Raw genomic sequence first — 13,205 nt, 5'->3', positions numbered from 1 at the left:
GGCAGCTGCCTGCTCTCTGCCTGCCGCGGAGCTCTGCCAAGGCTGCCGCCTCACCCGGCCGCTCGCCTGAGGCAGCGGCGCAGAACCAGCCCGGTGCAGGATTCACCGCGCTCGCTGTGGAGGAGATGTTGTCCTGGACGCTTTTAAGACGCAGCTTAAAATGATAGCTCGCTCGGGGTGCCGGCAGCGGGGAAAGCGGGAGCGGTCAGCCGGGATGGGAACGGATGGAGATGAGGGTGAACCCTTGGGAGGCAGGAATATGTGATGAAGACCTTGGGGGGAGGAAGCCCAGGAGGAGGAAGCCTATTTTCTCCTTCAGGCTTGTGCGCACTAAAAGCCTGAAGAACCGCATGTAAAGGAGCGATATTCCCAAACTCCGGCTTCCCACGCCCGGTGGGAGGGTTGTTGCACACCCTCACTCGGCCAGGTGGTTTTTTTTTTTTTCCTTCCTTTCCTTTTTTCCCTTCCCTGAAAGCTCCGGCCGCGCTCGGTCTCCGCAGTGCTCCCCGGCGGCAGTGCACAGGCCGGGGGTGTGGGGGGATCGCAGGCCGAGCCGTGCCGGGGCCGTCCCGCCTGGGTGGGTGGGTGGAGGCCGGGGAACGCGGGGCAGGCAGCCGGCCAGGTCCGTCCCCCGCGGCCGGCCAGGCTGGGCACGCTGCTCTCCCCCCGCAGGCTGCAGCTCTGCCGCTGGCACAGGCCGCCGGCTCCTTCCCTCCCTGCCTTCCCAGCCCGCATCCCTGCTGGCGCCCGCCGCCGCCGGCCAGCTGCACGCCGGTGCCGGCAGCGGGGAAGCGAAGCGGGCAGCAGCTTCGAGCCCATTTTTCGCGGGCAAGCCGCGCGTTTCCCGAAGCCCCGCGGGACGCACCCCTCCCAACAAGCGCTGCCGTGATTTGGCAGCCGCTCGGACCCTGAGCCTGCCTCTCCGCCCTGCATTGGCTGAAGGCGGTCGGCGCCACCGGCCCCCGCCCGAGCCAGCCGGCAGCGGCAGCCGGCCGTCGCTGCCTCCACCCGGGGCGATGAAGCTCTCCTGGCTGGGCGTGGATGTCTCCCGGGTGCTGCACTTGGCTGCCGTCTTCTGCCTGACCTGCGTGCTGCTGAAGGCCATCCAGCTGTACCACCGGCGGCGGGAGCTGCTCAGGGCGCTGGCTGACTTCCCCGGCCACCCGACCCACTGGCTCTTCGGCCACGTCCACGAGGTAGGGCGAGAGCCGGCTCTGCGCGGCCGGGGGGAAGGAGGGAGCGGGCATCCTTCTTCTCAGCCGTACAAAGTGCTTTTGCTCTGCTTGTGATACCTAGAGGACAGCACACGCAGGCTGCTGCAAAAGGCACGCTGGAAGGGGGTGGTGGCTGGCTCGCAAGGGAAGAAAGCGGTAACGTAACGTGGCGTGGGCAAGGTCGTCCCGTGGTGTAACCCGGCCTTGGTGCTGGAGGCAGCAGAGCCGTGCTGCTCTGCCCCAGGGCAGGCTCTGCTGTCGCCTCTCTGCTCCTGTGAAAGCCAGGGCACGGCTGCTGCAGATGTGCCTGCGATGCTGAGCGGATGCACGCTGCTCCCGGCGTCCGGAGGCACCTTCTCTCCCTTGCCGGCTCGTGTCGGCTTCACGGCCGGGCGAGCCAGGCAAGGCATCGATCATTTTCAGTCACGTTTAACCCACAAAACACATCCCAGGTATAGCACCTGGCGCGGGGCCCACCGATCTTTTTATGGGTGCGTTAAACCCAGGACCAACTAAACCTGTGTACGTAAGCCAGCCTTGTTCTGGGCGCCCACGGCGTGGATGACTGCTCCCCGAGGGAAGATCGTGCCTGCACAGATCAGCGTGGCTGCCTTGGCAAACAGATTTGCACAACTCATCGGCAGCTTCGCGAGGAGTAACTGAGCCGCCGATGCAAAAGGCTTTTCTGTACATGCTGAAGGTTGCTTCGCATCGCCCTGACCTCTCCTGGGCTCTGCTGATGCCCTGCTCTGGCCAAATCTGTGGCACATTAAATAACTGGCACCCTGAAAAGCAGCTGGGAAATCTGGAGGGGACCTCCTAGGGCTTCTCTCTGTGCCGTGGCAGCCCCAGTTTTGCTGTGCTGGATGGGACAGGCAGTCTTTTGGCAATGTAAGCGTGAAGATGGGCCAGTTCAGGGCTTTGTTGCGCTGCCAGTTAGACTTTAAAACTGCAATTAAATAAAACGCCTGTCTGTCGGTTGTGACTGTTTATCCTAGAATGGGATTTAACCATTTGTGCCAACCACTCAGTCCCATCGTGGCTAGGTTGTTCACAGCTTGACTTTTACCTCGGACAGTATTTTTTTAAGAATTCCTGTTTTTCAAATTTAATCATTTGCTGATTAAATGCTGCTGAATTCCCCAGAGTCCAACAGTTCATTGAGCCAGTGAAGAAACTGGCAATGCTGTAGGCACATGCTGAGTACAAAGTTTACAAGCACCTCAGAGGAGGACCTGAGAGCTGTATTCAGGGAAAGCACTTCCTATTCTGTTGGTTTAAAGTGATTAATTGCCAGTTTTGATTCGGGTCAGTTTAGCATCTCAAATATATTTGTCATGCTTTGGGTGGGTCTCCTGGGAATACATCACTTTGTTTTAAAGCATTCATAGGTATTAGCCTCTCCTATCCAAATCCCTCAGCAGAAATTATGTTAAAATATCAGGAGAGGTTGTGTAGAGCTATTCAGTTTCACTGCAGCAGCACGACTTAGTTAAAACCGAGTGCCAGCCCCAAGCTGGCCAAACCGACTTCCCAAGGCCGCAGCTGGTGGGAAGCAGAGGAGAGCGGGGAGCTGCTCCACGGGCGCAGCGGGGCTGTCGGTCCCTTGGTAGCCCTTTGCCTGCATCTGCCCTGTGCGGGCGGCTGGTAGAGGGGAGCCAGCCTGGTTTTGATTGAGCACCGAGCAGCTTCATGCTCAGATTTCAGCTCCTGTGTTTTCTGTTTCATTTGCTATTAGTGCATAACCATTAAAAGCACCTTTAAGCACCTCTTCCCAGATGCTTTTAATGATGGATCCATTTCAAAACTTGCATTTCCGCATGAGATCAGGCTTTTACCTTTCTTCCTTAGACCTGAGCGGGGGTTATACTTTTCTTTTCAAACCCCCAAGTGAGGAAGAAGTAGAAATGATGGTCTTTCATCCAGAGCCTTGTAGCTGGAACCTTAGTTAAGAAGTAGGAGCTTTCCATTCCTGTTCCTCCACAGTCCACAGGACTTTTCACCCTCTGCCCCGGGAGTACTCGGCACAGCAGGTGGAGGTTACTCACCTCGGGGGTAATCTCTCTTCTCAAATAAACCCATCCCACCCTCTGCCAGCACAGGGATGGTTCTTGATAGCACAAACCGAGGCCAGCGCTCCAAAACCAAGGCTGAATGCAAAAGCTTCTAGCATTAGGAATTCTGCCAGCAAGGCTTGCTCAGCATCTCCCAGTTACTTCCATTTATGCTTTCTGTGATTTTGTGACGGGAGGAAGCACAAGCGTCAAAGGGACTTTCACATATTCAAGTACCGCTCCGCTAAAGGCACCGTGCCAAGCTCCGCTTCTGCTGGCATTGCTGAAGGGGTGGGCGCTGGGGCAGACTGCCTCCTTTTACCCCAAAAACTTGACCCCTGCAAACAGAGAAATTGATGGTTCTCTTTAATAAGTCCAAAATCTTGAACTTGAGCAAAGGAAGTTGAATGATAACTTTCTATCATAAATGGTAAGTGGATGTAGTTCGTCATTCTGCCAAATGCGGGAGACACATGGGATGTGCTGCAGGGACCCCCCTGGCTCGCGGGGAAGGGGGCTCAGCCGTGGTGCACAGAGCCTGGCTGTGCGCCCACGTCGTCTGTGCAGTCCCCTGGCAGACACCCCACGGCTCCTGAGCACCCTCTTCAAGACAGGCCTGACATGGGTGATTATTTGAATATAAGCCATCTCCTGGGTTGAGAAACACTAGCCAAACTAAAAGCTGAGCTGAGCTAACTCAGCACCAAAGTGATTCAGCAAATATTCAGTTGACTCCGTCAATAGGGTGACTTTGTGGCTGATTTCTAAACCAGTACGCAGATGTAATTGAACTTCAAACTTCAAGCCAAAGCAGCAGCAGCTATGTCAGCCTTAGCTCACCAAAATCCTTCCCCCTGCATATTGTGGCAGAGTAGTTTCTGTTCAAAGAAAAAGGAATTCTTACACAGTTTTGTGTCTGTGATCTTTTTTTCTCTGCCTGTGACTTTGGATCTTTCCAGCGATCTTTCCACTTGTTCTTTGGCTATTGCCTGTTTAATATACAATAACGCTGGCTACAAAAGCAATAAAACGGTGATCACTTTTGAAGAGTGAACCCACCGGTGTTGCTGATACGAATGCTGGTGTTCACGTTACTCCTCAGTGTGCAGCTTCCGAGGACCAGAAATGAACCTTTCTGGGAACACCAGCTCTTCATCGCCTGCTAAATTCAATTCCTGGAAATCAATGAAATCTTAATCTGAGATTATTAACCAGTGTCCCCTCTTCTGTACACTCCATCAGTGACTGTCCTGGTTTTGGCTGGGATAGAGTTAATTTTCTTCCTAGTAGCAGGCATAGTGCTGTGTTTTGGATTTAGTAGGAGAAGAATGTTGATAACACACTGACGTTTTTAGTTGTTGCTAAGTACCGCTTATGCTAGTCAAGGACTTTTCAGCTTCCCGTGCTCTGCCAGGTACATAGGAAACTGGGAGGGGGCACAGCCAGAACAGTTGATCCAAACTGCCCAAAGGGCTATTCCATACCATATGACATCATGCTCAGTATAGAAACTGGGGGGGGGTTGGCCGGGGAGCAGCGATCGCTGCTCGGGGACTGGCTGGGTATCGGTCAGTGGGTGGTGAGCAATTGCATTGTGCATCACTTGCTTTGTATATTATTATTATTATTATTATTATTATTATTATTATTATTATATTATCATTACTATTTTACTTTATTTCAATTCTTAAACTGTTCTTATCTCAACCCAGGAGTGTTTCTCACTCTTACTCCTCCGATTCTCTCCCCCATCCCATCGGGGTAGGGGGAGTGAGCGAGCGGCTGCGTGGTGCTTAGTTGCTGGCTGGGGCTAAACCACGACAGTGACTGTGGACTCATTCTGTTAAGTTTTACCTGAACACTGGCCTTCTCCACCTAAATGGCTGGAGGAAGCTGTGGCCCAGGTTTCCGGGTCAGGACACATCATTGCACTGGGGCAGACACAGCAACGATGCCGTTGGCTGCTGTAAAAGTGCTGCTAATTGCTCAGCCATGTGCAAGTGAAAACATAGTTGCATGCCACAAAATGCAGATGCTGTCTGGGGCAAATCCGAGTCTTCTTTGGGGTGGCCATGGAAAAAGAGTAGATAATCTACATGCATTGATATGCACCATCACTGTCCCTAAGGATGTTCTCCATGGTTAGGGTCAATTGATAAGGAAGAATTATTTTATATGAGGTGTAAAAGTAACAAGCATCTCTAATTCTTTTGCTCTGAGAACCCAGAGGGACACCACCTTGTTTGCCATTACCTGGTTTTGTGATGCAGAAAGACCTTGAGCTTTTTAAGACAGTGTATTGGGACGTTATTTATTTTTCCTCAGAGTCTATATATCCTTTCTCTTTTTTCTTCTCCGCAACTAGTTTCTTAAGGAGGAAGAGGTGCTGGACAAGGTGGAGATCTGGGCACAGAAGTACCCATACGCTCACCCTCTCTGGTTTGGAAGTTTCTTAGCACTCCTGGTTGTCACCGATCCCGACTATGCCAAGGCTCTGTTGGCCAGAGGAGGTAAGAAGATGATGCCTTCAGCTGTGGAGCAACAACCATAGCCTGCAGACTTCCCATGTCAGCCTAAAAATTCACAGCAAGGCAGGGTTTTGCAGAGAGGTTGTCTTGCAGAAATCATCTAAAGGCACGGAGAGATACCCCTCCTTTGTGCCTTGCCCTCCGTGCTTCAGGCACAGGGCTGCAGGGGTGATGGGGCCCCTCCAAATGTGGCAAATCAAACTTCCTCAAGTGCTCCTTGAAAAGTTATTGTCTTGGTGCTTGACCCCAGCAAGGAGAAGACAGCTGGAAGCTTTTCTCAGCTCAGACTCCTGGCTCCTACTGCAGAGCCATACCTTTAGTGCATTGAGAGAGAAAGGTGCTAAACAGTGCTGTCTGGGAGGGTTAATTGTTTATCACACAGCACAGACTTTGGACTACCAATATGCTTGTTTATTCCAGTCTGGGCATCTGCTTTTATACATGTTTCTCGCAGTTGGGCCAAACAGTGTTGTTTTGTTGTGAAATACTGTTGAATTCTGCAGGGATGCTGCCAATTCTGCTTTATACCCAAGCAAAAACGAGAGCCCAGAGGGACCTGTAAGGTGCAAACAAGTAGATTGGTGCTAGTGAAACATTTACCATTTTCTTTTCTCTTTCTTGATGATTTTTTTACAGATCCCAAGGACAACATCAGCTATAAACACATTGTCCCATGGATCGGTATGTATTCCCAGTGCTTTGCCTGCCAGGAATGATTCTGAAGTTAGTCAAGAGCATGCTATAAATAAACAGCATTGTGCTTGTTCCTTGATGCAGTTACAGCTAAACAGTTCCTGAAATTATTGCGTTGATTGAAAAAGGTGCTCAATAATGTTATTTTTTGTGATTCAAGGAATGAAAGTTTAGACATAGTCATATATACAAATGAGAACCACTTACATGTCCATAGTTAGCAAAGGGCAGTGATGGGAGAAGCTCAGATTCAGTGGAGGACTGGTGGAAAATGCATCTGCTGATCTGAACTTCTCAGCTCCAGCAGTGCTGGTATTTCTTTTTGGAGGCAGCGCTGTGTGAGGGCTCTGCTCAGCCTGGGGAACCCTGGAGCTGATGGCAACATTTGGAAACACTCTCTCATAGCAGCTCAGATAGCGGATTTAATCATGCTCCTTGCAGGCAGAGGCTGTGTCCACGGGCAAGTGAAAGCAGCCTGCTTGTGCCCAGCAAAACATGCCTTGCCTGTGTTTCCTCAGGGAACGGGTTGCTGGTCTTACGTGGGCCAAAATGGCACCAACATCGAAAACTCCTGACTCCAGGGTTTCATTATGAAGTCTTGAAACCGTACGTGGCCCTGATGGCAGAGTCTACTAACGTGATGCTGGTAGGACTCATATCTGATGCTCCTCTCTCTGCCATGTTTTCCTTTCCCTGATCCTGACCGGTTAGGAGGTAAATGCTGGAGCAGGGTTTTCTTGCAGTGTCCTTACTCACAACCTGGTAAGTGTAAGGACCGGCTGTGGGGGTGGAGATTTCTGAGCCACTGCAAATCCCTGCCCATGGGCTGGAAGGAACGAGCAGGTTTGAGCCTCCCTGCAGGGACTATGTCTCTGGTACTGCTTTAGGCTCTGTGGTTAAATTTTCAAGATTAATGTTACTGCCATCCCCAAACTGTGCATAATCTCAATCACAGCTGCAACTTCTTATAAGGTGTTTTTGTAAGTGAAAAATTGAAGTAATTAAAGGTTCATAATAAATTCCCAAATTACAGAGGTTGGAGCAGAGCTACACTGCGACCTAAGGTTAAAGGGTATCATTTGCTGTCAACATACCCATGACTGGATTGCAGTCCCTGCCTTGCCTAATACACAGCAAAACTGCACTGTTCTTCCATCTATCAGTGCTGGGCACGATGGAAACCAGTGTGAATTACACGTGAGGGGCACCAGGCTTTGTGCATGTGGACTGTCAGGAGTCTGGGTGTCAGATCTATTCCTTCTCCTTTGCATCCCTCCATCCAACGTCCCAGCAGCTCCACATGGATCCTGGCTGTCCTCGCGCCCACTGGCCCTGGAAGCAGCCAGGAGCTTGGGGCTGGAGAGTCACGAGAGCTTTTGCAATGCACACAAGTGCCTAGAAGTTTATAATTCCTTGCAGACAAGTGCCTATTGTGAGAGCCCATGCCACCAGGTGGCAATCTTTGTATGTGCTAAGGACATAAATCTGTCCGTATAAGCCCTGTTCCCCAGCCTGTTTTCATGCTGTGGGAGGTCAGATGTGACTGTGCTCCTCCATCTCCTCCCTTTCTCAGCTTTTGAGTCCACTGGTTCCTTACAGCCACAAAAGGACAGAGGATTCGACATCGTTTCATGTCTGCCAGACAAGAAAGACACTACTTATAGTTTCTCTAGGGATCACCTATGGGAAGAGTTGAGCCAGAGCTCCTATGTTATATGCTGGAAAAACACAGTGGGAGAGAGATTGTGAGATGGAAGCTTGCATCTTAGACCCCAAAGGCACCAACGTCATATGTGCTTGTAAGAGAGAGACAGAAAACACAGACTGGGTGAAGCCCAGTGCCGACATATGCTGCTCTTGTGTGGGAAACACACTTCACCCTAAGAAAGACTTCGGTAACATGCCGCCTCACCCAGCAATGTGCCTGTCCTGGGCTTCTCCAGGGTGCCTTTGCCCCAGGGTAGGGTGTACCAGGGCTCACTGCTGCCAGGATCTGAGAGTAGCAGCTGCCTGAGGCAAATCTTGTACTAACCATCCCGCTCTTGGCTTCCGGGATTTTGATGGCAACTAAGAGATCCTCTTCTATTTTCCATTTCGCTGGCATGTATCCCTAGCTGACCACTCATTTAACCAGAGAGTGACTGCAGATCATGTAGAACTGTCCCTTGCCTTCTCATTTCTGTCTCCTTTGCACCCTAGGATAAATGGGAACAGCTGATCACAGACGGGAAAGCGGTAGAGCTCTTTGAGCATGTCAGCTTGATGACTCTCGATAACATCATGAAATGTGCTTTCAGTTGTCACAGCAACTGCCAGACCAACAGGTCAGTGCTGGCTGCCCCAAACCCTGGCAAAAAGTTTGCAGCTCTGAAGGGAAGCGGGCAAATTGCTTGTCGTGATGGTCCCAAATTTACAAACTTCCACCATTCCCCTCTCCCCAGGAAAAACACCTACATCCAGGCGGTCTATGACCTATGCCACATGGTACACCAGCGCCTCCGCATCTTCCCCTACCACAACGACATCATTTACTGGCTCAGCCCCCACGGATATCGGTTCAGGAAGGCCTGCCAGCTCGCTCATGAGCACACAGGTATCCCTGCCTTCATCCTCTCCCAAAGCTTTTGAGCAGGGTGGGTGATGGCTGACCAGAGGCAGTCGAGTTACTTCCTTGACCATACAATGATCCTGCCTAGAGGCTCAGAGCCAGGACCCAAGCAGAGCATCAGCTTGCAGCAGTGGTCTGATCTAGGCATGAAGCAAGGGGGTCTCACAGCTTCTGGGTTATTAAACTGGTCTAATGGAGGAATTCCCCTCTGGAAACACTCCTGTTAAATGACCAGAGACTGGTAAGACAAGGGATGGGCGCTGCAGGCAACACCGATGCAAGGAATGATTTTCCTTTCCAGGCCAGGTGTGATTTTAATGCAGGAGGGGTGGGTAAAATAGGCTGAGGAGTCTGTGGTGGACAAAGAAGTTTGCAGAAAAGGATGGTAATGTGCTGCTGAAAAAGCCAAACTGCCTGGGAGGCAGAAGCCCACATGTCAAATACGTCATGAACTGAGCGGTGGTCACCCCCTTGGGTGAGCTTTGCATTGGCAGGACAATTTTGCATCTCAGCATCTTCTGCCCCTGCTGAACCTTTAACTATTTCTTCCCCAGACAAGGTGATCCATGAGCGAAAGGAGTCCCTTAAAGATGAACAGGAATTTGAAAAGATCCAGGAGAAGAGACATTTGGACTTCTTGGACATTCTGCTCTGTGCCAAAGTGAGTGGCAAGGAGTGATGTTGGTAGCCTCTGTTCGGAATACAAGATGCGAAGGGATTTCATTGTCTTGCTGCTTTAATATGGGGGGGGATAAAGGGATTTATAACCAAAGGAAAAGAGGCCCTGAATTCAGTCTGAACAGATTGGTTTTGTTTATACATATCCCAGGGGCATCACCCCCCCCCTTTGCAATAGCTGAAAGAATATAATGTCCCCTCCTGCGATGTTATATTTTATATATATATATCTGAGCCACTATCATAAATATAATTTTTTTATATATATATATGTGTATATGGACCACTGAAAGTGTCTCTGGGCTGTTAGGACGAGAATGGAGCTGGACTGTCTGATGAGGACCTGCGTGCCGAGGTGGACACATTCATGTTTGAGGGCCACGATACGACGGCCAGTGGGATCTCCTGGCTCTTCTACTGCCTGGCATCACACCCCGAGCACCAGGCACGGTGCCGGGAAGAGATCCAGGGGATCCTGGGGGACCGGGAGACGCTTCAGTGGTAACGTTGCACATTTCCTTAGCTGGTAACTTTTTTTCCCATCGCTGGTATTTCTAAGTGAGCAATGTCTTCAAGGCTTGAAAGCTGGCTGCTAAAAGACCGATTTGTAAGGTTGCTGCATGGGGACTGCATCCTTCAGCTAAATCTGCCTCCCTGCCCTTCAGGGCTTCAGGGGTGCTATTGCCAGGGCAGACACAAGAAAAAAACATCCCAGACCAGGAGGACATGCTGGATGCTGTGCCCAGACCTGGGCCACCAACTTTGCCCTTTGCTCTCTCCTGTTTTCCCGCCATAGGATGTTGTAGTTGCAGCTTTTCACCTTTCACTGTTACTTTGCACTTGAGCTTGTGCAGAGGTTGTTAAGGTTGTTCAGAGGTGTCCTGGAGTCCCCAGCTTGCAGCAGCCCGTGGTTGGACATTATGGGTCCCTCCGTATGCTCCACCTGTTGCAAGGGGGCTGGTGACCATGGGGCAAGGGGCCTCCCGGCACAGGGCAGTGGGGGGAGCGTGCGGCTGAGCCTGCCTCTGTCCCGGCAGGGAGGACCTGGGCAAGATGACTTACAGCACCATGTGCATCAGGGAGAGCCTTCGCCTCTACCCACCGGTGCCCGGCGTGTCCCGGCAGCTCAGCAAACCCATCACCTTCCCTGATGGACGCACCTTGCCAGAAGGTCTGTAAATCCCATTCCCCTTCACAAAATGGTGCTCTTGGACATCTCACTGCCTGCCGCAGAGCAAAGGTGACAGCCCTGCCTCTGTGACCTGGTCCTTGCTGGCACAGATGTTCAGATAGGACTGTGCAGATGTTGGCATCCCGTTGATAGACTGAGGCCTGGGCTGTACAGTGGCATCCCTGTGACATCCTTTCTGCCACCGCTATAGGGTAGCCATGCCTATGCCCAAATCCCCTTCTCTTCCTGGCCAAGCATGAGCCCACAGTTCACCCATTTTGGCAAACTGCAGGCGCAGGGGGATGGGGATTGATCCCATCCTGACTTGCAGTGTGGGAATTGCCCTGTGCTGCTGCTTTCCTTCTGTGATTTAGCGCACAAGCGGGCAGTGTTGGTGGAGGGGCGATGTCACTGTGGTGCTGGTGTCTTCCTCATTGCCACTGTTTGGCTGCTTACAACTAGACAAATGGAAACTGTTTAGTTTTCTCTGAAGCCAATGACAAAATCTTCATTGGTTTCCAGTTGACAGATAAGACCATGATGATTTAGACAGACCTTCGTGTGAGCGGGCTGCAACTTCTCCTTTAGTTTCTTTGTCACTGAGCCCTTTTCTCCTCCTCGATTGCTTTACAGGCAGCATCGCTGCGATAAGCATTTATCTCATTCACAGAAACCCCGCGGTATGGAAAGACCCTTTGGTAAGTTTTCTTTTGCCCTTCTAATAATTTTTCCCCTTTATGCTGTGCCTCTTCAAATGCCCTCTTCACCTGTTAGCAGGAGAGCAGAGGCCCCCCCTTGCTGCTGAGCATCTTTGGCCATGGGAATCGTGCTGAGACATGACCGCCTTGCATTAGTCTCGGCTGGCTGTTGTGCATGTCGGTCAGAGAGCAGAGTTAGGGCTGGGTGCTGCCCAAGCAGTAAGACAGAGTGCTCCAAAGAGTTTGTTGTATTAACAGGAAAAAAGATGATTTTTTGCTCAGCCTACAGGTGGAGAATTGAGTTCCAGCTCCCCGGTTTTCATCATATCTATGTCTGGTTTGTCTTGGCAATACCATTGCAAGGCTCAGTGGAAGGCAAGGGAGTCTGGTGTATGAGTTGCAGTTCATCTCAAAATGAATTCTCTCTCCAAAGGGGTTGTTCAGAAATTATGGTGGGTCATGTTTCTGAAGATACCAGTCAGTACCGTGTTCCTTAAATAATTGCTTTTTCTTGCTGCGTATTCTTCATTTCCAGGTGTTTGACCCTTTGCGGTTTTCTCCGGAGAACATCTCTGGCAGACACTCTCATGCCTTTCTGCCTTTTTCTGCTGGAATGAGGTAAAGTGTATTGAACACTGAAGGAGTAGTGGGGAGAGAAAACATGCATCCCTGGAAACTGCTCAGCCTGAGAAGTGTGTGCTGCTGCTGTAATTGCTGTAATTGCAGGGAAGCACTCGCAGAGTGCTTTCAGAGTCCGCCGCCTGAAGTCCTGGCCCTGCAGCACTAAATAGTTCATGAGCTCATAACAAGTGTTTGTGCCACAGAGGGGTTCTGACACCAGCAGGCAAAACAGAAAGAAAACATCACTGGGCCCTTCCTGGGGACCAGGAACAGGGTCCCAAAGCTGCTGAGCATCCTGCTGGCATCACATGGGGAGCCTGCAGCATCCTGGGCTCACCTGCTCGCCTCCTCTCCTTGATGCAGGGGCCCCACCCCACACCCTCATCCTTTGATTCCCTCTTGTCCCCTCCTCCCAATCCTTCCCTTCGCCCTGTGCTGCGCTCACCTCAACAAGCCAAACACATTGCAGACCCTCCTGCTTGGAGACCCGCTGCCTCAGCTCTGCTGGCCTCTCATTTGGCTTCCCCGTCTTCCCTCCCTCTCTGTGCTCATTGAACACGCATCCAGGAATTCCCCTCCCCTGATGCTGCCCCAGATTTCCCCTGCTCAGCTCATGCCCCTGCTTTTGACACCCAAAACACTGCCTGGGGCCCCCAGAGCTGCAGAGGGGAAGGGTTGTCTGCTGGTGTGAGAGGACTGGGATCCAGCCACAGGGGTTTATCTGTGCCCAGCACTGAGACCGGGTGGCTGAGCTGCTTGGTTTTACCCCAGGAACTGCATTGGGCAGCAGTTTGCCATGAACGAGATGAAGGTGGCGCTGGCCCTGACCCTGCTCCGCTTTGAGCTCTCGCCTGATCCTGCCAAACCTCCCTGCAGAATACCTCAGATCATCCTTCGCTCCAAGAACGGGATACACCTGTATCTAAAGAAGATCCGCTGA

At 51.5% G+C, this 13,205-nt stretch overlaps 1 protein-coding gene across 1 annotated transcript; it reads left to right on the top strand.

Annotated features, from left to right (window-relative positions):
• Positions 1-1,016: 1,016 nt before the first annotated feature.
• Positions 1,017-13,205, top strand: LOC104028538 (cytochrome P450 4B1). Its single transcript, XM_075710191.1, has 12 exons — positions 1,017-1,196; positions 5,634-5,778; positions 6,433-6,477; positions 7,008-7,135; positions 8,689-8,813; positions 8,931-9,082; positions 9,652-9,758; positions 10,086-10,276; positions 10,813-10,946; positions 11,580-11,644; positions 12,180-12,262; positions 13,037-13,205. Exons 1-12 carry the CDS (start codon positions 1,017-1,019, stop codon positions 13,203-13,205), a joined length of 1,524 nt encoding a protein of 507 aa, XP_075566306.1.

The sequence above is a fragment of the Pelecanus crispus genome, chromosome 5, assembly GCF_030463565.1.
Source record: "Pelecanus crispus isolate bPelCri1 chromosome 5, bPelCri1.pri, whole genome shotgun sequence".
NCBI lineage: Eukaryota > Metazoa > Chordata > Aves > Pelecaniformes > Pelecanidae > Pelecanus > Pelecanus crispus.
Note: the sequence above shows the minus strand (reverse complement) of the source record. Positions and strands in the feature narration are given on the sequence as shown.